General features: G+C 44.2%; 1 protein-coding gene across 8 annotated transcripts in view; it reads right to left on the bottom strand.

Annotated features, from left to right (window-relative positions):
- The window catches only part of ANK1 (ankyrin 1), a 262,003-nt gene that overhangs the window by 100,751 nt on the left and 138,198 nt on the right, over positions 1 to 23,054 (bottom strand). For all 8 annotated transcript variants that reach the window (XM_081960864.1, XM_081960865.1, XM_081960863.1 and 5 more), the window contains exons 3-4: positions 5,288 to 5,386; positions 4,293 to 4,391 (exon numbers count right to left, since the gene is read on the bottom strand). In XM_081960864.1, coding sequence (XP_081816990.1) covers positions 4,293 to 4,391; positions 5,288 to 5,386 — 198 coding nt within the window. The remainder of the gene's footprint in view (positions 1 to 4,292; positions 4,392 to 5,287; positions 5,387 to 23,054) is intronic.

The raw sequence follows: 23,054 nt of genomic DNA on the forward strand, positions 1-23,054 counted from the left end.
GTTGAACAGGAGGGGCGAGAGGACCGACCCCTGCGGCACCCCACAAGTGAGCAGCCTCAGGGTCGACCTCTGCTCCCCTGCCAACACACATTGCGTCCGGTCGGAGAGGTAGGAGCAGAACCACCGCAAAACGGTGCCCCCTACTCCCACCCCTTCCAGCCGGCGCAATAAGATACCATGGTCGATGGTATCGAAGGCCGCTGATAGGTCTAATAGGACCAGGATAGAGGAACAGCCCCTATCCCTGGCCCTCCAGAGATCATCCACCAACGCGACCAAGGCCGTCTCCGTGCTGTGACCAGGCCAGAAGCTGGACTGGCGCGGGTCTAGATAGTCGGTTTCCTCCAGGTGACGTGGGAACTGTTGTGCCACCACACTCTCTACAACCTTCGCTAAAAAGGGAAGGTTGGAGACGGGACGATAATTAGCTAGCTCTGCCGGGTCCAGGGAAGGCTTCTTGAGTAGGGGCCTCACCACCGCCTCTTTCAAGGCGGCCGGTAAGGACCCCTCCTCCAATGAAGCATTCACAAGACCCAGGAGCCAGTCTCGTGTAACCTCCCAGGATGCCAGTACAAGCCAGGAGGGACACGGGTCCAATAAACATGTAGTGGCTCGCAGTCGCCCACGTAACCTGTCCAAATCCTCAGGGGCAACAGAGTCAAACTCCTCCCAGCGTTGTACCTCAAGATTTGCCTCTGACGTCTCCCCTGGTCCACTGAAGGGGGCCCATCCACTCTGGATCTGAGCGATTTTGTCCTGCAGATATTCCCCAAACTCCTCTGCTCTACCCTGCAAAGGGGCTTCCCGCGGCCTCTGTGATAGGAGGGAGCGGGTCACCCGAAACAGGGCGGCAGGGCGGTTATCTGCGGACGCAATAAAAGCGGCACAGTGTCTAAGTTTGGCCGCTCTCAGTGCCACAAGGTAGGTCCGTAAATAGGCTCTTACCTGTGTTCGGTCAGATTCGGAGCATGAGGACCTCCACCTGCTTTCTAGGCGTCTCTTGTGGCGTTTCATCACCCTCAGCTCCTCGGTAAACCAAGGAGCCAGGGTGGTTCATTGCCGCAGGAGAGGCCGCAAAGGCGCTACCCGGTCCAAGGCCCCAGCAGCTGCCCTATTCCATGCAGCTACTAGGTCCTCCGTCCGGGAGTGGGTCAGGGCTACAGGAAGTGGCCCAAGCTCCGTCTGGATCCTATCCGGTTCCATCAGTCGCCTGGGGGGGAACCATCTGGGACAGTCTGGTTCCGCCTCCCCGCGGTGGGGGGTAGCGCCAGGGAAGTCGAGCCGGAGAGATGAGTGATCTGACCATGACCACACTTCCGTTGTCTTTATAAACAGTGAAAATTGACTCCACCTATAAAACTTCAGGCTTCCGGTCTTTGTCTCCATGCTACTCAGATAAATCTCTTGTTGATTGTGACTTTTTGGACTCCCTGGAGTGAAAAACTTTACTGCCAGTGTGACTAGAAAAACCTCCTTCTGCCTGGACCTTCAGTCTCCTGGACTCTCTTGGTGGTTCTACCTCTCTGACTGATCATTCTCTGCATTGACTGAACTCTTTATTGCATATATAATGTCACATAAAAAACCACCTCCTGGGAAGCCTGGCTTTGCTGCCTCTGCCCCGGCATCTACAACATCCAGTCCCAGTACACAATCAACAATAACATCTCTGATGCAGCCAAAAACCACTGAGACTGAATTTCAGCAAATGTTTCAACAAATTTTACAGGGACAAGAGGAGATGAAAAGACAATTAAAAGAGATGAAAGAAGAAATTAAAGAGAACCAGGACCAGATCAGCAAAAACTCACAGAGACTGGATCTTTTGGAGGGGGGGACGGCTGAGATGAGGGGGGAGATGGAATGGGTGCAGAAGGGGAACAAAGAACTTGAGACCCAACAGATGAAAACAGAATTTGAGAGAATGTCCTTTTATCTTAGATTTCAAAATGTGGTAGAGACAGATGATGAAGACATAAGGGACATTATGACAAGCATTTTGGCTGAATACACTCAGAAAGAGAAGCAACAGATGGGGTGGGAATTACATCTGGTTTATAGAGTGAACTCAGCATATGCTAGAACACATAATGTACCCAGGGAGGTACACATTAAATTTCTCAGAAAAATCACAAGAGATGAAATTCTGAGTGCACAAAGGGGGCAAGCTTTGAAATACCAAGATAGGGAAATAACCATTCTGAAGCAGATCCCCAAGAAAGTGAGGGAGAAAAGGAAAAACTATTCGCAATTAGCAAAGAAACTTTAACAGAAGGGGGTGTGGTTCAGATGGCTGATGCCTGAAGGTATGTTAATATTCTGGGAGGACACAAGAGTTAGAATTAATACACCCATAGAGGCGCAGGCCTTTATGGAAAAAAATAAAGCACTCCTAGATAAACCAGATGATCTAACAACAGACACACAGGACACGGGAGGGGCCGGAGCTCTGTTGGTGGGGGGAGAAGGGGCAATACCGAGAAAACTCAGATCACAAAAATGAGTAAGAAATCTGCTTGACATAAATTGATTGAAATTATTAACTGAATTTATATGCTGACTATATACTGCTATTGAGTACTGAATTTTGTGTAAATGTACACTATGAGTATGGAGGGAGGGGACACCTGCCGCACACTGCAACTGCCAAAATTTGTAACCTTTCCATTACCCCTTTCCTTTTTTATTTCCTAAAAAACCAATAAAACTTTGTTTAAAAAAAATTAGCAAAGGGTTCTCTGCTTGGTTGCTGGGTGGGCATGGCCTAATCAGCCTCCTGTACCAAGATTTTTGCCCTCTCCAGGCTCCAGAGACTTTCCTCAAGCCACCGAGAAGGCAAAAACGACCTCCCCTGGGCTCTGAGGCCGGAAACTTCCAGTACTTCCCGAAACTTCCCAAATTTCCTGAAACTTCTGGAAGCTTCCTGAACTTCCAGTAGGCCCTTTTTTCGCCCTCCCAGAGCCTCCGTGCATGCCCTGCACTTACCTGTCACCCAAAACGGGCCACATGGGGACTCCTGGGAGGGGCGGATGGGGCGGGGCCAGCCAGGAGTGGGATTTGGGGGTTTTCCGAACTGCACAGAATCTTAGCTAGAGGTTCTCCCGAACTCCTGCAAACCCCCAGCATCCTACCCCTGCTATGAGGGCTCCTAAAAACCTTGGGAACATTTCCCTGTGTTCAGAAGAGGCTGCCGTACGTGTTTTTTTTTTTCAGGTGGCAGAAAAGGAAAATTATTCAAAGCATTGAGGCATACTCCTTCAGCTTCACTCATTGAATATAGCATTAATTGGATTTAAATGTGGGTGGAAATGGAATCAAATCTAATTTCATTAGCGTCTCTGCTCTCTCCCCACCTGTTTAGAACCCAGCTCTGGCCTCAAAGGAGTTTTTAAAAAGGAGTTAAATAGAATAACGGAAAAAGGGAAGATTCTCAGAAATCTAGGTCATGGTTGTTTCAAAGGTGTATTTTTTTTCTTGTTCAAGACTGTTGGTTCTTGGAGGAGGAGGAAGAAAATGTTTCCCTTCTCAGCCAAGAAGCTTTATCCATTCCTCAGAAGTGAAACATTCTCTTCTTCTTTCTCAAAGAAAAAACAATAATCAGGTTGCATTCTGAAGGGGAAAAAAACCCTTTGAGAAGAATTGAAAATTCATCTAAATAAGGACTTTTTGTTCTCATTTTGGTTTTCTTCAACTCGTATTGAACCAACAAAGCAAGTGAGAAAGGAAATGAAGAATGATAATCTTCCCTCCAACAATGAAGAGGCTGCTCTTGAACCAAATACATGAAAATCAGCTCACATATATAAAATGTGGGCCAGGGCTGCAGGTCAGGAGAACAATACGGGATCAGGATCAGTTAAAAAGCCATTATTTCACCCACTGCATTGAGCAGCTGAAAAGTAAGAGGGGGTTAGACTGGATCCTAAGTAACTTCTTTGTGACTTTCTTTTAGGAAGTTCTTTTCCTTTAAGGGGGACCACCTGTCAACTCTGAAGATGGCCTAGCCACGACCATCTTGGAGGCTGCAGCATTGCCACACTGGAGTTAAGGGATAGGGAGGGGGGAGAACAAAGATAGCTGGGGTTTTGTAACCAAAAGAAAATAGTTTCCCCTGAGAACCAAGGACATTCCCACAAGTACCTGAAGAGAGGAGGAGTAAAGTTTCCAAGCAAACAGACAGCTCCTTGATTGGACCATGTGACTCACTGCCCTTTTCTGTAGTGGCATCATGACTTTCCGAATGGTCTCGGGGGAAGCTCGCCTGGCACCCACCACTTGTTGGGGATTCTTACCTGTGATTGTGCATTGACATTTGCCCCAAAGTTCACCAGCTCCCGCACAACATTGTCTTGCCCTGCCAACGCAGCAATGTGTAACGCTGTGTTCCCTTTCTGGGGGAAAAAAATCCACAATGAAGATAAAAAATTATAATGTAGCCTAGAAGAGAATCTCTTTTTTAAAAAATAAAATAAAAAGTCAATAGTGTGGTAAATAAAAATAAAAAAAAGTTTCTTGCCCAGACATAATCATAATGAAATCCCTACTTTCCTTTATGGGGAGGAGATGGTGCAAATTTGTTTGGAAATGTTCAAAGATTTTGGCATTCTGTTTTCTTCCCAGAGTGATAAATGAGTGGATTTTACTTGCCCGGAATGCCCCTGCCAGCATGACCACTGAGGAAGATTCTGGCCGTTGGGTTTGGGACAAACTCTTTGCATTGAAATATTTCTAATCAATTAAGCCAATGTATCTTTGACCTTCCCCCTCTGGAGCCAGAGATGGTATTCAGGCAGTTCTGACTCGCTCTGGCGAACCAGTAGTGGAAATTTTGAGTAGTTCGAAGAACCGGCAAATACCACCTCTGGTTGGCCCTGCCCCCATCTATTCCCTGCCTCCTGAGTCCCATCTGATTGGCTGGGTCTTCTTCTGTTGCCCTGCACTGGAGAACAGAACTGTAAAGCAGGTTAGGTGTGGAGATTTTACAGTATCTTCCCCTGGAGAGGAGAGGGAATGGAGATTTTACAGTATCCTTCCCCCTGGAGTGGGGAGGGAATGGAGATTTTACAGTATCCTTCCCCTGGAGTGAAGAGGGATTGGAGATTTTGCAGTATCCTTCCCCTGGAATGGGGAGGGAATGGAGATTTTACAGTATCCTTCCCCTGGAGTGGGGAGGAAAGGGAAGGGAGATTTTGCAGTATCCTTCCCCTGCCATGCCCACCAAACCATGCCACGCCCACAGAAACGGTAGTAAAAAATTTTGAATCCCACCACTGTCTGGAGCCTTTACCTTTGTTGTTGTTTCCAGCACAATTTCTTTGTGCAATAGCTCAGCCACCATCTTGACATGCCCCTCCTTAGAGGCCAGATGTAAGGCATTCAATCCATTCTGGAAAAAGAAGAAGGTGTGTTAAACTATGGCTGTTGTGTTAGCTCACTGTGCTATGCAACAGATTCAGCCTGGACAGGGTAAGGGTAAGTGGGTGAAGGTAAACCAACAAAAAAAAAGACACAGTGGTTGCATTAACACAGTACTTAGTTATTGGATTAAACTATTTTCTGAAATCATGCAATACACTAAAACCATAAACTAGCTAAACAGGCTGGGTTTGCACAGAACACGTATGTCGTATATTGCAACACAGAACCGACACACTCACACAAAGCTAAGGTTAAATCTAAGCTTAGCTTACTGTACGCATGCAGCTGCTAAGTCTGGGTAAACCTGTTGTGCAAACACAGCCTGTGTGTGAGACAAGAAAGAGAGAGAGAGAGAGAGAGAAAGGCCACATTCACACAACATGCTAAATTGGGACAATATTGTAACTCGAGCATCCCGTTTGGGAGAAGTCACAGGTTTCCAACCCAAAGTTATTTTAGCCTTGTGTTCTGTCCGTTGGGCAAATCCTGGATCATGGATCACTTCGGTCCCCATAAATTAAGCTCTCTCAGCAAATGCAGCCAAAGGAGCAGAACAGAGGTGGGTTCCTACCAGTTTCGACCAGTTCGGCTAAGTAGGAAATAATGGGCTGCCACACCCCAAAAACCAGTTCTATCACCGGTGGCACCATCTTGATTTTGGGTTCTGCGCATGCACAGAACAATCTTCATTGCAGAAATTTAATTATTTTTTGTTTTCTAAGGTTGTGCGCATGCGCAGACCTTTTTAGGTGCAAATGGGCACACGCATGAAGCAAAAAAAATTGTGCGCCGAACCAGGAGTAATGCCGGCAGCAACTCACACCTGGAGCAGAGGGAGAATTGGTTTTTTTAAAAAAGGGGTACTGTATTCATGCAATGCATACGAACTCGTTGTCACCAAAGGTGGGTTTCATATAATTTTACCACTGGTTTGCCACACACCGGAAATGTGACTGTGCGCATGCGCACCTGCTTCATTTGTGTGTGTGTTTCCACACATGCTCTTTGCTTGCGTGTGCGGCTTGCACGCATGTGCACGGCTTCAAAAAGGTGGCTAAAGAGGATGGCATAGTGCTGGGGCATATGGGCAGGGCCCACTTGCAGGTCGCCAGTACCAGTCCAAATCAGCTGAATACCACCACGGGCTGTCACACATTTTGCAAGAATTACATTTTGCATTTTCAACAGTGGCACCTGCAAAGGGGGGGGGGGTTCTCTCCCAAAAATCTGGATGGGAGGATCACATGAGTCCTAGTTCATTTTTACATGCTCTGGGTCATGTCATACACATGCGCTAGACATTCACAGACATATGGCGAGAATAATCCAATCACCCTCCCATCCATACCCGCACAGTTTAACTTCTCCTCGTGCCATAAACCTGAATCTTTTTCAATTACTTGAAATGACTTGACTACACCTAGAGTACTGCATCCAGTTTTGGTCCCCGCACTATAAAAAAACATTGCTGAGACTCTAGAAAGAGTGCAGACTTCAACTTCCTGAATTCCTCAGCCATGTTAACAAGAACAGAGTTAGAAGGGACCTTGGAAGTCATCTAGTCCAATCCCCTGCTTGAGCAGGAGACCCCATACCCTTTCAGACAAATGGCAGTCCAATCTCTTCTTAAAGCCTCCAGTGATGACGCACCCACAATTTCTGGAGGAAAGCCATTCTAGGTTGCTTCTCTTCTTGATTCGTTTCCATCCATTGTTTCTCATTCTGCTGCTTTGGAAAACAGATGGACACACACAAATCCAGGATGTAAAATTCTGGGAATTGAAGTCCACAAGTCTTAAACTGACCAAGATTGGACCCTCCTGATCTAGAGTAAAATGAGGTTGGGTACTTCAATACCTAACTAGACATGTTACCTTATCTTAGCATGAAACAAGTTAAAAAGCACAATTTACTTTTCTGAGCACAAAATGTTCAGTGAACACAACTGTGTTTTACTCATCTGGCTCAGTAGTGTTACATACATCCATTGTAGAAACAAAACGACTACTATGGAAGCCAATTCAATAGAATCCTAGCTTCTATTAATGTTCTGTTGTACTAGTCCAGGGGTCAGCAATCTGTGACTCTGGAGCTGCATGTGGCTCTTTCATCCCTCTGGTGCGGCTCCCTGTCGCCAGTCGGCTCCACAATTGATAGGGCTTTTGGTTAGGACAGGTAGAGGAAAAAGGATGCCGCACTAGGAGGAGACTGTATGGTTGGGGAACTGGACTTCCAGTCAGCAGAGGAAAAAGGATGCCGCACTAGGAGGAGACTCTATGGTGGAGGAACCGGACTTCCAGTCGGCTCCAGAATTGAACAGGGGGGCTTCCAGTTAGGACCTTTGTGGCTCTTTGAGTGTTTAAGCTCTGGAGCTGAATGTGGAGCTGAATGTGACTGTCAGGCATTCCTCCTTCAATATCCAAGAAAGAAAAAACCTCAACTCCATGTTAATAGAGATAAAGTACTTTTACTAGATATGAAGTGAAAGCAGCTGAAAGGAAAGCAAGATCTGAGCCAGAAAGGCGGGAACATATTCATATCAAACGTTTACCCAGCACCCCCCCCCCATTCCCCAACCCAGTGTCCCATCTGCAACTCCCTAAGGTGTCATGTGGGGTGCATCTTCAAACAGCCTCATCAAGTTGGTATGTGAGACGGTTGGCCTTGACCAAGTCCAAACATCAGCCACCAGCATGCGCAGAAGATGGTGAGAACAAGACTCCTCCATGCAATATTATTCCCTTCCCCAATACCATGCCCCCCCCCCGGTTCCTATGGTAGCTGATAGTAAGCAGGCGTAGCAAAGCAGCCGTAAGCAAGTAAACAAAACAGAGGCTGACAGTGGCTCTTTCATCCCTCTGCTGCACCTCTCTGTCGCTCAAAATATACGTCACAATGTGTGACATCAGCCGTTTATTGAGCTTTTCGACCCCCGATAGGCCAACCGTAGACAAATGCAAGAAAAGAAAAGTTTCAGAAGAGAAACAGGACATTTCATGGTATGTGGGCAGATTCATTTGCTTTCACTGCTGCCGAGACTGGTTGACCAGTATGCTTAATTAACAGCATTTTTGGTTTGCTGCAGGTGGATCATTTAAGTTTGGCTTTTTGTTTCATAAATACGAGGAAGACTCAAATAGATATGGAGTATTTTATTTGAAAGTAACCTTCAACCCAGCGTCTTATTCAAAATGTTATATGCAGTGTTACCTTCATTTTAGATGTCAAAAGGGTCTGGTGGCTCCCGGTGTTTTCTTTTGTGTGGGAAACGGGTCCAAATGGCTCTTTGGAGTGTTTAAGGTTGCAGACCCCTGTGCTAGCCTGACTGCAATTCGTTTTCCTTGAAGTTGTGGGTCTCACCTTACTTGAGTCTAATGTGCTGGGTGAAGCCAGCCACTCTGCCACTCTTACTTTTACAAATACACATGCATTTCCGTTTCATTATGCAGAAAAGTCCTTTGGCAATCCATGTTTTCATTTTTTCTGTTAACTGTCGGACATCTAAAGCCTCCTGCGACAGAAGAGTGATGTCCGATGCTGGTTTTTTCTGGCAGTGATGAGGATGGAATTAAGGTTTGATGCAGATGGCAATGATGGTCAGATGGTAGAGTGGAGGCCACTGGCCTTGTGGTCTAGGTCTGACCACATGCATCCCACTTTCATTGCATACAGGACACATGAGGTTGGACCTTGACCACAAGTGTGACATGCCCCAGAGTAGACAAGACAAAGGTGCAATCGAACTATGGGACAATGATGGGAAGAATTGACCATGGAAAGATAATGAGATCTTCACAAAACACACTTGAGGATTTCCCAGGACTGGTGAGCAGTCAATCCCATGTCACGTTAAATACATAATCTAACATTATGCTTCTACGCATGCTGTCTTTCTACTCTTCCCATGCTTAGTTGATCCCACGGTGCTGTCCATACTAATCAGCTGAGCATATTTACTTCCAGGTCAGCTGCAAGGCATCTCAAATAAATAATGATTACTCCTTTGAGATGCTAGCGCTCTGGAAAACTTGGCGGAGGCTGATTGATCATTGTCAGGACCTTCTCTTTCCCTCCCACCTTCCAGCTTCTTAAGCCCCTTTGAAGAGATCCAGCCACCATTATAAGTTGCTACTTATATCCCATGAATTTTCAATACCGCGGAGGAATGTTGGCTTAGCATCTTCCCTCCCTTTTTTCCTGCCCCAGAACTCAACACAGAAATGCACACAACATGACATTTTACAAAAATGATGAACAACACACAAATGAATGGGAGAGAAGATTGCATTCTTTGATAGGTTGAAGGACTCGAAGTAAGCTTGGCTTTCTTTGCATTTTAGGGCCCACATCAATGCATCAAATTATAAATTGGCTTTGGGCTGATTCTGAGAAATTAGAAAGTGAAAAAGGCGGTGGAATGCAAGTATCTTCAACACAAACTTCCATTACTGGCCTGGAGCAAGTGTCTTTTCTCAACACCCACCGATGTTTATTTTTTTGTACCAAGCACTGGAAACCCATTTTCCAAAGCAAAATGTCCACAGCAATTATTCCTCCTTCCCCATCTCTTTTCTCCCTTCCAGGGGATCACTTTCCAGACTAATTTTTTTGCTCTTTCCTTCTTTGCCATTCAGATAACTTACAGAATAGGATGACAATGCTACTAATGCCCCACCCTCTTTTTTCCCCCTCGCCTGTTCCAATGTGTAATGAGAGCTCAAGTCTGCTTTGAATGACAGTTCATCCTGCTAGAGAAGGAATTCCCTCCAGAAAGTATTCTTGCAAGAATACCTTCTTACACATTGGCAGAAAAAAATCAGAACACCAAATACAAGCTGAGTGGATATGACCTCGTAGGTAACCCCCACCCTGTCAAGACCTTGGAGTACTCATCTCAAACAATCGAAGCGCCAGAGCCCACTGTAACAGCATTGCCAAAAAGGCATTAAGAGTTGTTAACCTAATCTTGTGTAGCTTCTTCTCCGATAACATTGAACTGCAAACTAGGGAATACGAAACCTTTTCCAGACCAATTCTCGAATACAACTCGTCTGCCTGGAATCCGCACTGCATATCGGACATTAATACAATCGAGATATTTCATGAGAAGAGCCCTCCACTCCTCTCCTCGCAACAGAATACCTTATGCCACCTGACTTGAAATTTTGGGCTTAAAACATTTATAACTTCGCCGTCTTCGATCCGAACTAAGTGTAGTACATAAAATTACCTGCTATAACATCCTACCTGTCAATGACTACTTCAGCTTTAACCGCAACAACACAGGAGCACACAATAGATACAAACTTACGGTAAACTGCTCCAAACTTGACTGCAGAAAATACGACTTCTGCAACAGAGTGGTGAACACCTGGAATGCTCTACCTGACTCTGTGGTTTCTTCCCCAAACCCCTAAAACTTTAACTTTATACTGTTGACCTCACCCCATTCCTAAGAGGTCTGTAAGGGGTGTGCATAAGCGCACCAGCGTGCCTACCATCCCTGTCCTAATATTTCCTTGTATTCATATTCATTTCATGTATACATAATCATGTCTATACTTATAGCTGTTATCTAATTCATGCTTGACACAATAAATAAATAAATAAATAAATGAAATGAAATAAAAAGAACCGTTCCCACAAGGACTCCCCCCTCCCACTCCTTCCCTCTCTTGCTTGCTGGATGCATTTGAAAGCAATCTCTACTTTGGCTTCACTTTAATGACAAGCTTTCCCAATTATGCATAAACAGCAGCTGCCTCCAGCCCAAAGCTTGTATGCAAGCTGGAAAGAGGACAGAGAGGCGAGTTCCACATCTCTCCCTCTGCAGATAAACAGGCCCAAACCACAACCATATACAGTATGTTCATGCCTCAAAACAACCAGGAGGTTAGGTCAGTTCCTCTAGGAGAGAATGCCACCAAACTGAGCATCCGGATCTGGCCCGTGGGGTTCATAGATCTGGTTCGCGGGGCTGCCCTGGAATCAGCAAAGGACGAGCCCGCAGTGCTTCTGCCAGCGAAAATGGCGATTGGGAAGGCTGCGTGTGGCCATCCTGAGCTCCGTTTTCTCTGGCAGGGAGTTGCAGGAGGTCGTTGCATCTGAAACAGAACTTGGGAGCCTGTTTTCGCTGGCAGAGAACTCAGGATATCCCAGGCACCCCTGACATGAGTCAGGAGTGGGCTTCAAAACTTTTACCAACAGATTATCTGCCAGGTTGCTGTGGGGGAGTGGCCATGATGGGCGTGGCCTAGTTGATCTCCTGCACCACGGCCGGAGGGGGCGTTTTCGCCTTCCTCAGGCTCTGGAGGATTTCCTCAAGCCTCTTTTTACTCTGGTCAAAAGTATGCATGGCATTTCCCCCCCTTCTCAAGTTGATAGTAGTCATGGAAATGCTTTAGACATTGACATCCGGCTCCCCTCACTTCCTGAAAGTGACCTGTGTAAAACAAAGCAATCTGAGTACAGGTGTATAATTTAGGGATGTGTCCCTCCCCCAGGCTTGCATGGATTGTCTGCATGGAATTTTCCTATAAGGCGATCAGTCTGGATATTTCTACTTTTCACCCAAGATGCCTCTGATAAGGGGTAGCCCTTCCACTTAATTAAGTATTGGAGTTGTCTCCTGTGCCACCTTGAATCAAGGATACGTTGAACTTCATAATGGGTTTGGCCCCCTATGACCATAGAGCCCAGGGGCTCCCGGGGTAGTGGTCTCAGAGTGGATCCCATCACGGGTTTTAAGAGGCTACTATGAAATGCTGGGTGTATCTTCCCCAACAATCAAGGCAGTTTCAATTGCACTGTGAGTGGGTTGATGATCTTTACTATGGGGAATGGTCCCATAAACTTCGGCCCCAGTTTCTTGCTAGGCAGTTTTAATCTCAAATATTTTGTGGAGAGTTAAACCTTCTCTCTCACCTGGAATGGCCATTGCGAAGCCCGGTGTTTATCTGCCTGTTTCTTTAGGTTTGTGCTGCTTTAGCCAGTGCCTTTTTGACATTTTCCCAGGTCGCTTTCAGCATCGACATCCAATCAGTCAAGCTGACTGAGGAGGGAGGATCCCTTGGATACTCAGGCATTGGGACAAAGTCCATACCGCTCACTATTTCGAATGGCGTGAGTTCTGTGCTACTGTGAACAGCATTATTGTATGCCACCTCAGCAAAAGATAAAAGGTCTGCCCAATTGGACTGCTGATAGTTCACGTAGCACCTCAGGTACTGCTCTGCCATGGCATTCAGTCTCTCTGGTGCCCCATTGGTGCTCGGATGAAAAGCTGAACTAAGACCTTGAGATGATCCAATGGACCACAGGAACTGCCTCCAGAACTAAACCGTGAACTGGACCCCTCTGTCTGAGATAATTCTTCAAGGTACTCCATGTAGTCGGTAGATATGCTTCACGAACAGTTTAGCCAGCTTGTGAGCCGAGGGTAATCCGCTACAGGGTATGAAGTGTGCCTATTTGGAGTTGAGGTCTATTACAGTCCAAATCACCGTGTTTCCCCCACTTTTTGGAACTCTACTATAAAGTCCATTGTGATCTTCTCTCACGGCCTCGTTGGCTCTGCTACTGTTTGCAGTAGTCCGGCTTTTGTTCCTGCTTGTCTCTTCATTGTGGCGCAGATAGTACAACTTTTTACGCAACTATCTACATCTTTCTTCATGCCAGGCCACCAGAATAGCCTCTGGGCTAAGTGTAAAGTCTTTAGGAACCCAAAGTGGCCTGCCAGTTTAGCATCATGACTCCTCTGGAGAATTAGGGTACGTAGGGATTCTGAGATGTAGAGTTTCATCCCCTTCCATGCAAGGTCATCTCTTTTTGTCGAGATGTGTTGGTTGTTTTGGAACCAGGGGTCTGCTAGCAGTTCAGTTTTGAGCCTTGTGGTTAACTCGCTTGCGAGTTGGTTTTGCCGGTCACGGCGTTGCCGTCTGGTGGTCACTTGGGCAGCAGTTTGGATAGAGGGGATGATGGCATCCACTACATGCTCCCATTCACATTTGTATTGAGGCATGTGGAAGAGGGCGTCAGCTAGAAAGTTCCTCCCCCCTGGAATGTGCTTTAAAACAAAATCAAAACGGTTGAAGTATTGAGCCTATCGAACTTGTTTGGGTGATAGTTTCCGTGGGGTCCTAAGCACCTCCAGATTTTTGTGGTTGGTCCAGACTTCGAACGGTTTCTGGCCCCCTTCCAACAGGTGTCTCCAGGTTAGCAGTGCCCATCTCACTCCGAAAGCCTCCTTTTTCCACGCAGCCCATCGTCTCTCTGTGTCTGTGAGCTTGCGGGAGGTGTAGGTGCAGGGTTGTAAGTTTCCTTGGTTGTTTCTTTGGAGTAGCACCACTTCCACTGCCATGTTGTTGGCGTCTGCCTGGATCACGAAAGGTTGCTCAGGTCAGGATGCTTCAGCACTGGCCCCTTTGCAAACATTTATTTTAGTGTTTCGAAAGCCTCTTGGCAGGTTAGGTCCCACTATAGGGGTTGTCCCGGATGGGGTTTCATTCCTGGGCTCCCTGTCTTCAGGAGGTCTGTTAGAGGTTTGGCAATTTTTGCAAAGGAAGGGATGAATTGCCTGTAAAAGTTCGCAAAACTTAGGAACTTTGTACTTTTCTGTGGGTGCGAGGGGGTTGCCAACCTAAGACGGCTTGCACTTTGGCTGGGTCCATCTCTATTCCCTCATTTGACACTTGGTAACCCAGGTAGTCTAACCGTGAACTGTGGAATTCGCATTTTGAAACCTTGACATACAGGTTGGCTGCCAGAAGTTTTTCCAGCATTTGGCAGACCAGGGGTAAGTGGTCATCCATGGTCTCAGTGTAGATAAGGATGTCATCTAGGTAGACAAGGACCCCCTTGTAGAGGTGCTCATTTATTAACTGCATGAATACCGCTGGGGCCCCCTGCAGTCTGAAAGGCATAACTTTTAATTGAAAGCTCCCTAGGGGGCAGTTGAACACTGTTTTCCACTCATCTCCCTCTCTGATACGTACTCGGTAGTATGCTTCTCTGAGGTCTAGTTTGGTGAAGACTTTTCCCTTCTCCAGATAAGATAGCATGTCATTCATGAGGGGGAGAGGGTATAGGTTATGTACGCACATCCCATTTATCCCTTGAAAGTCCACATACAACCTCATAGTTCCATCTTTTTTTTCTTTGAAGAGGACTGGCGCTGCGACTGTGGCTTGGCTGATTTTCCCTCCAAGCACCCCAAATATTGGGGGAGTGCTCGGAGAGCCCGGGATTCAGGAAACCCGGAAATCTTAATAGGTTTTTAAAAGTCAGTTTTGTCTCTTTGTGGTTTCCAAGAGCTGACCTAATTAATTCATGAGCCTCGAGACAAAGTTCAAAAAAAGCCCATTCATTTATTAGGACTAACATCTTGGCACGGACTTCTGTGGAGCTGAAACCAAATCCAAATTAATGGCATCTAAGCTTTACCCCTGTGTCCCCTCCCCTCTGCCTGAAGTCATCAATCACATTCTCCAACAGGACATTATGGCAGGGTTCTGGACATGCACATTCACATCACAGTTACAGAAATATGAGACTTTTTACTCTGGCCAAAAGTATGCATGGCATTTTCCTCCCTTCTCAAGTTGATAGTAGTCATGGAAACGCTTTAGACATTGCCACAGTGTTTGCATTTGTGCAACATCCTTAAGTGGGTCAGGAATAACTTCCACTTCTTATTGGTTTTTTTGTTGCTTACTAGAACGTAACTCATTTGGTGAGTTAGCTTATGGTTCAGTGTATTGGGTAAATCCAGAAAATGGCTTGATTCAGTACCCAGGTTTCTGGAGAACTAGTAATGGAAATTTTGAGTAGTTCAGAGAACCAGCAAATACCATCTCTGGCTGTCCCTGACCTATCTATTCTCTGCCTCCTGAGTCCCAGTTGATTGGGAGGGAATGGAGATTTTGCAGTAACCTTCCCCTGGAGTAGGGAGGGAATGGAGATTTTACAGTATCTTTCCCCTGCCATGCCCACCAAGCCATGCTCACAAGCCATGCCATGCCCACCAAGCTACACCCACAGCACCGGTAGTAAAATTTTTCAAATCCATCACTGAAATGGAGGTAGTGTCAGCCATGGAACCAGGGGTGAGATTCAGCCGGTTCGGAGCAGTTTGGGCGAACTGGATGCAAATTTTACATCTGGTTTGCCGAACCGGTAGTTGAAAGGACTGGCTGGCTCCACCCACCCTGCCCTGCCCCGTCTCCACATGACCTGTTTTGGATGCCAGGTAAGTGCAGGGCTGTTTGCATTTGCATCCTTTTAGAAAGTGTGGGAGGTGGAATGGATTTCCAGAGGAAAAATTGTAGACTACAGGAATCATTTGCACCACTCAGGTGACCCTGAGGACACAGAGAAACCTCCAAGTTGCCTCAATGACCGTCTAGAAGGATGCAAATGACCAGCTGTCTGCAAGGAGGATCAATCCTTCCGTTTCCCACCATCCTGTCAGAGCTGAGGAAGCTTCTTGGATAAGAAGCAAAATATCTTCAAACAAAAAACAAAGTCCAGTTGCCTCCTGAAAAAGCATCTTTGGGACAACCATTACCTGGATGACTGAGAATGTGTAGACTTTTAACTATACAATTTGGGATGAAGACCCTTCGAATGCTGTGGGAGTAGGAATGGATTTCCAGAGGAAAAATTGCAGACTACAGGAACCATTTGCACCACTCAGGTGACCCTGAGGACACAAATAAACCTCAAAGTGGCCTCAAAGACCCTCTAAAAGATGCAGATGACCGGCTGTCTACAAGGAATAGAAATCCTTCCATTCCCCACTATCTGGTCAGAGCTGAAGAAGATTCTTGGATGAGAAATGAAACGTCTTCAAAAGAAAAAAACAGGGAAGTTTAGTTGCCTCCTGAAAGAACACCTTTGAGAAAACCAAGATATAGCAAGCTAGCAGATGCTACTGTGGTATTATCAATTCTGCTCCCAAGACATAGGTAGTCTGGGAAGCCTCCTGTGGAATGAAACCTGAACAGGTGTGCTTTTCTTGTCCACCTGTCTTGTCTGCTCCAATGGCTAAGACTTGTCCGGCAGTCCGAATTCCTAGTGCAGGGGGTTGGACTAGATGACCTCCAATGTCCCCTCCAACTCTGTAACTGTAACTACTACTCATCTCAGGTTGCCAGTTTTCAGGTCAGAAAACAGGCTGGATGAGTCTCAATGGGCTGGACAGGGAGGGAATGTTGCTTTGGCTGGCCACCCACTCCTTGGTGACTCCAACATTTCCTACTCTGCATCGGGATGAGCAAGGTGAGTCACTGTCTGATAGAAAAGGCATTCCCCACCTCCAACTTCACTTATGAGCAGCACCGGCGCTGAATACAAAAGAAAGCCGACAAGGACACAGGCCCTGTCCTTATTCTATATTCTTCTCCCAGTTGGAGAAGTTCTCATTCCTCCATTTCTCTGCATTTCTTTTGGCAACACTTAGTTGAATGATAAAAAATGTCCTTTTTCCACTGAGATGGAGATGAGCCCAGATGAAAGGGTTTCAAAGGGGCAAGACCAATTCATGGAGGCCGCCATCTCAAGAAGATGCTGGGAAGCTTGAAAGAATTCAGGGCAACCCAAAAGATTAAGGATTGCAGCTAAAATATATGAAGAATGGTTGCAGGGATGAATATGTCTACCGTATCTCCCTGAAAATAAGACAGGGAAAAGTGCTTTAAAAATGAAATAAAGAGGGTTCAACGATCGTGTGGCTCACAGCTGATCTGCGCAATCATTAGAAGCTTTTCCCCCACTTTTTAAAGCATTTTTCCCTGCCTGTTCGCCCAAACCAGCAGGAAAAAATTGCTTTAAAAAGCAAAAAGAAAAAGCTTCCAACGATCGTGTGGCTCACAGCTTTTTTTACTACCGGTTCGCAGAACAAATGGCAATTGTCCCTACTGGTTCAGCTGAACCAGGCCAAACTGGGAGGATTTCACCCCTGATCTGGGTAAACCTTCGAGATGGGAAATTCCACGACAATCCATCTTGGGGATGAAAACACGGGCCAGTCACAGTTGTGTTGTTGCCAATCAATTTGACAGCATCTTTTATCTTTTTATTATTGATGTTCAATGCAAGCCCAAGCGAGGAGCTATAACCCCAGGGCCACCGAGAGCCAATTTTAGACACAGAGACACCCTAAACTTTGGAAGCCTGTCAAGGCTCAATTAAGCATGTGCTAAGAGAGACAAAGCTGTGGAACAAGTAAACTTGGCAATGATGCGGCAAAAATGCATCATCGGGCTCATGATAAACAGGGAAGGGTCCTCTTTGAACAGAAGTTGCCAACACACACACATAGACACACAAATCACGTTTTAATAAACGAGAGTCACATAAATTAAACAGGAGGGCTTAATTTTCAGGGTAACACTCAATATCCATGATGGCAAACCTATGGAATTCATAGGTGGCATGCAGAGCCATATTTGGTGGCATGCCAGCCATCAGCTCCAGCACGCATGCATGCTCCGGCTAGCTGAGGCTTCTGGAAGGGTTCCAGGGGGCTGGGGGAGGCCGTTTTCGCTCACCTCAGGCTTTCAAGAAAGCCTCCAGAGCCTGGTGAGGGGTCGGCATGCATGTATGGGAGGGGAGGCATGCACGCATGTGCAGATGGGCGGGGAGATTGAGTGGGCATGCGTGCAATAGCGCACATGCACAATTTTGACACGCCGTAAGAAAAGGGTTCGCCATTGGTGCTCTATATGGAAATGAACACTGAAGGAGACAGCTTGGAAGAGTAATAATGCCTTTGAACTTTGGCGATAGTGTTCCAATATTTGGAAATATTGGAAAGAAGAGGGGCTCAACCTCTTCTCCTAAGCACCAGAAGACAGGAAGAAGAAACAATGGATGCAAATTGATCAAGGAAAGAAACAACCTGGAATTAAGGAGAAACTTCCTAACAGTGAGGACAATTAACCAGTGGGACAGCTTGCCTCCAGATGTTGTGGGTGCTCCATCACTGGAGGCTTTTAAGAAGAGACAGGTCTGAAATGGTACAGGATCTCCTGTTTGAGCAGGGAGCTGGACGAGCAAACCTTCAACGTCCCTTCCAACTCTTATTATTCTGTAAGACTCCTGATAAGGCCATGGTTAGCTAAGAAAACCAACTGATGGATTATTGATTAAGCAATCCAGAGTTCTCACCTAAGGGACAAGGCTCAAATTATCCTACTTCAGACACATTATGCCAAGACTTAGCTCTCTAGAGAAGGCCCCAATGCATGGAAATGTAGAAGGAAAGGAAAAGAGGAGGAGACAAGCAACATGGACTTAGTTAATAGTGGTGATCATAGATGGATCATTGGAAGACCAGTGGTGGGTTGCTCCCGGTTTGGCCTGATTCGGCCGAACCGGTAATAGCGGCAGTGGGAGGCACAGAAGCATGGGAGTGCGCCCAAACTGGTAGTAAAAATATTTGCAAGAGAAGAAAAATGGTACAGTTATATACTTAAGAAAAGATTTAAAGGCTGAATTAATTGAAGCAGATCCTCAAGGAAGATATATTGCAATTGAACTATTAATAGAAGGAAAGAAAATACAGGAGTATATGCCCCCAATCAACAAGAAATTTTTTACAAGTTGCTTCATACCAAATTAATTCAATGGGATTATAGATCATGTATATTACTGGGTGATTGGAGTGGAGTATTGGACACCATGAAGGACAAGAAGAGACTTTGCAAAATACTCAAGCATGAGCAAGATTGCCTAAATCTTTTTTTGACATGATAGATGATGTGGAATTGAGAGATATCTGGAGAGAACAGAATCTTAAAGAATGGGACTTTACATTTTTTTCCGATAGGCATCAATCCTTCTCTAGAATTGATTTTATACTAATTACAAATGATTTCCTTTCCAGGGTGAAGAAGACGAAGATATGCCTGAGAACTCTAACAGATCATAATCCGGTTTGGATGGAATTGGAATATGGAGAGGGATCCAGGAGGTCTTGGAGGTTAAATGAAAATCTATTTAGATATGAGTGAAATGTTACAGAATGCAAAAAAATTATTGAAAGAATATTTTGCTTTTAACATGCATAAGGAGACATCTATGGAAATGGTTTGGGGCGCAAGTAAAGCATATATGAGAGGTATTTTAATAAACTTAAATAACCTATATAGACATAGACAGGGAGAAAAACGAAGGGAATTGGAAGAAGAGATAAAAAAGAAAGAGCAGGTGCTAATATCTAACCCAGATGATAAGAAGACAAAAGAAGCAATCACTTTACTGCGAGGGCAGTTTAACATGTTGATGTCAGATCAAGTAGCCACTAATCTGCTATACGCTAAACTTTTTGTAATGCAAATAAACCAGGCACGTGGTTAGCATATATGTTAAGGAAGAAACAAAAGTTTCGTACTATAGAGAAAATAGAATACAAAGGTAAAGAAGTATATCAACAGGACACGATTAAAAAGGCTTTTTTAGAATTCTATACTAGTCTGTATGCTGGTGATAAAATACAAGGTTTAGATATAGATAGATATTTGGAGAAAGGAAAAATCCCTATAGTTACAGATGAGCAAAGGGAAAGACTGAATCAACCGGTAACCACGGAGGAAACTCTCCTGGCTATTAAGCAGTTAAAAATGGGCAAGATGGATTGACAGTGGCTTATTACAAAAAGTTACAATTAGAAATGGTAGAACCTCTTAAGGAATTATTTAATAAAATTCAATTGGAAGGAAGAGTACCACCATCTTGGAAAACAGCCTTTATTTTCCTGATTCTGAAAGAAGATCAGGATCACACTCAGCCAAAAAACTACAGGCCTATATCATTACTTAATACAGATTATAAAATGTTTGCTAAATAGGCTGATGTCAGTTATACAACAAACGACTCACAATGATCAATCTGGTTTTATACAGGGGAGACAAATGAAAAGTAATGTAAGGCAAATTGTTAATATATTGGAATATTTGGGGAAGAATAACCAAGTCCCTGCAGTGCTTATATTCTTTGGAGAAAGCATTTGATCGAGTGAATTGGCAATTTCTAATGAAAATAATACAAAAGATGCAGCTTGGAGAGTATTTCACACAATCTATCAAGGCAATATACTAGAAACAGACAGCACAAATTATAGTTAACATAATCCTTTAAAATTGAAAAAGGAACAAGACAGGGGTGTCCCCTGTCTCCATTATGGTTTATCTTAACCTTGGAGTTATTGTTGAACAGAATGCGTAGGTCAGATGATCTACAAAAGGAATTAAGATTAGGCATTATGAATATAGAGTACGAGCATTTGCGGACGACCTGGTTGTAACTTTAACCCAACCGGGGAAATCAGCTATAGGTTTAATGAATATAATTAATCAATACTGTCAAGTATCTGGGTTTAAAATAAATCTAGAGAAAACAAAGATGATAGTTAAAAATATGACCATAAATCAAAAAGAAGAATTAGAAAGAGTAACAGGATGTGAGATAGTAAAAAAGGTTAAATATTTAGGAGTTCATATTACAACCTCAAATGGGAAATTATATAATTATGAACCATTATGGCATAAATACAGACAGAGATGACTAAATGGGAAAAGCTACAATTGTCTTTGTTGGGAAGGATAGCAGCAGTAAAAATGAATGTTTTGCCCAAGTTTCTATTTCTTTTTCAAATGATACCAATAATCAAAAAGATGCAAATTTGGAAGAATGGCAGAAAGGTATTAATAATTTTGTTTGGGCAGGGAAGAAACCGAGAATAAAACTTAAAATAATGGAAGATATACGTGAAAGGGGAGGTTTGAAAATGCCCAACTTAAAATTATACTATGAAGCAATAGTTTTATCAACAATTAGCGATTGTATTAATTTAACAGAGGAAAGAATACTGAATATTGAGGGATATGATTTGATATACGGTTGACATGCTTACTTAATATATGATAAGAAGGTGGACAAGATTTTTAAAAGCCATATTTTAAGGAATGCTCTATTGCGTGTCTGGAAAAAATATCAATATAAGTTAAATGATAAGATACCTATGTGGGTAGTGCCCAGACACGCAATAGAGAATGTAAGTATAGAACAAAAACAGGATGCAATTACATATAGAGAGCTTCTTAACATAGAAAGAGGTGTACTACAGCTAAAGCCTTTGAATGTACTAAGAGAGGAAAAGGTAATTCAATCCTGGTTTCAGTATGGACAGTTACAGGCTAGATGGAAAAAATTGGTATCATGCAAAATAAGGATAATTTGGTAAAACAAATTAGGGACCAGGGTCAAATGCATATAAAAAGGTTGTATAATATACTGATAGAAATAGATTCTGAAACAGAGTTAGTTAAAGATTGTATGATAAAATGGGCACAAAACTTTGAAGAACCAATAATGATGGAAACATGGGAAAAGATTTGGGTAAGGAATGTAAAATTTACACAAGCTCAAAACTTGAGAGAGAATTTCTATAAGATGTTTTATAGACGGCATCTAGATCCTAAAAGGTTAGCTTGTATGTATCCGAATTTTCAACCTAAATGCTGGAGATGTGACTGTGCTGACACTACGTATTACCATATATGGTGGACTTGCAAAAAAGTTAAAGCATTTTGGATAAAAATATGGTGGATTATTCAAAATATTCTTAAAAAGAGGATAAAGTTCACTCCCTAGCTGTTCTTGTTAGGGATAATTACAGACTGTACAGTTATAGAGACTAATTTGATTCTGAATTTAACATAATTTCATCCTTTGCGATGAAATTATGTGATCAGGCTATGTAGGAGGAATTCAGTTCACAATCCATTGGCTCATCAGTGATGGTTAGCGATTGAAATACATAAGGGAATATTGCTCCCGCCACCTTGAGTCCAGAAGCAGTTCCATAGGTGGAAGGCGTAGGCATTGTGGTGTTGAGGTAGTGACGTTTAGTACTGTAAGGAGCCCCAGACTGCTCCTGAGGGAAGGAGTGGATCATCTGCCAGTTTGAACTGAGGTAAAAAAATGTGAGGCAACTGGCAGTTGGAACAAAGTTCTTTTCATGTGGGGAGGAGAAGTAGAACTCCTTAGCATCAGAGCGTATTAATTACTGTATAAGAAATGATCTGATGGTCATTTCAAAAAATCCTTTCTTAGTGAGCACCTAGAAGCCAAGAGGAACATATGTGCCAAATTTCAGGTTTGTAGGTTTTATGGTTCTGGAGATTTCGTGAGGAGTGTGTGGTACTTGGCTTGTATATATAGAGATTAGAACAATGTTCATGAAAAGGAGATGAATAGAAGCACTAGACATTCTCTTAAAAATATTTGACATCAACATTGACAGAATTAGGAGTGGGGTTGGGGGCACCCAACAGGACCAGGTGAAGGAACTGTTAGATAGAAGTGAACCAGATCCTGAAATCGACAAATTCAGAAGAAAAATAAATGGGATAATTAAATTTACGCCTCAGTCTGCGTTTAAAGCCTTTCTCCTTCCATCATATTAAAAAATAAACAATGGCTAGTAACTTGGGAATGGACGCAGTTGTACTGGCCTTGCTGGTGATATCACACCCTCTGTCAGGATTCCAAATAGCATCCAAAATTAAATCAGAGTCCAAAGCAAAAAATTCCTCAAAAAATTCCAATTTAAGAGAGCCATGTTGGCACATCTG

This window comes from Natrix helvetica (assembly GCF_964273705.1).
Source record: "Natrix helvetica genome assembly, chromosome: 8".
NCBI lineage: Eukaryota > Metazoa > Chordata > Lepidosauria > Squamata > Natricidae > Natrix > Natrix helvetica.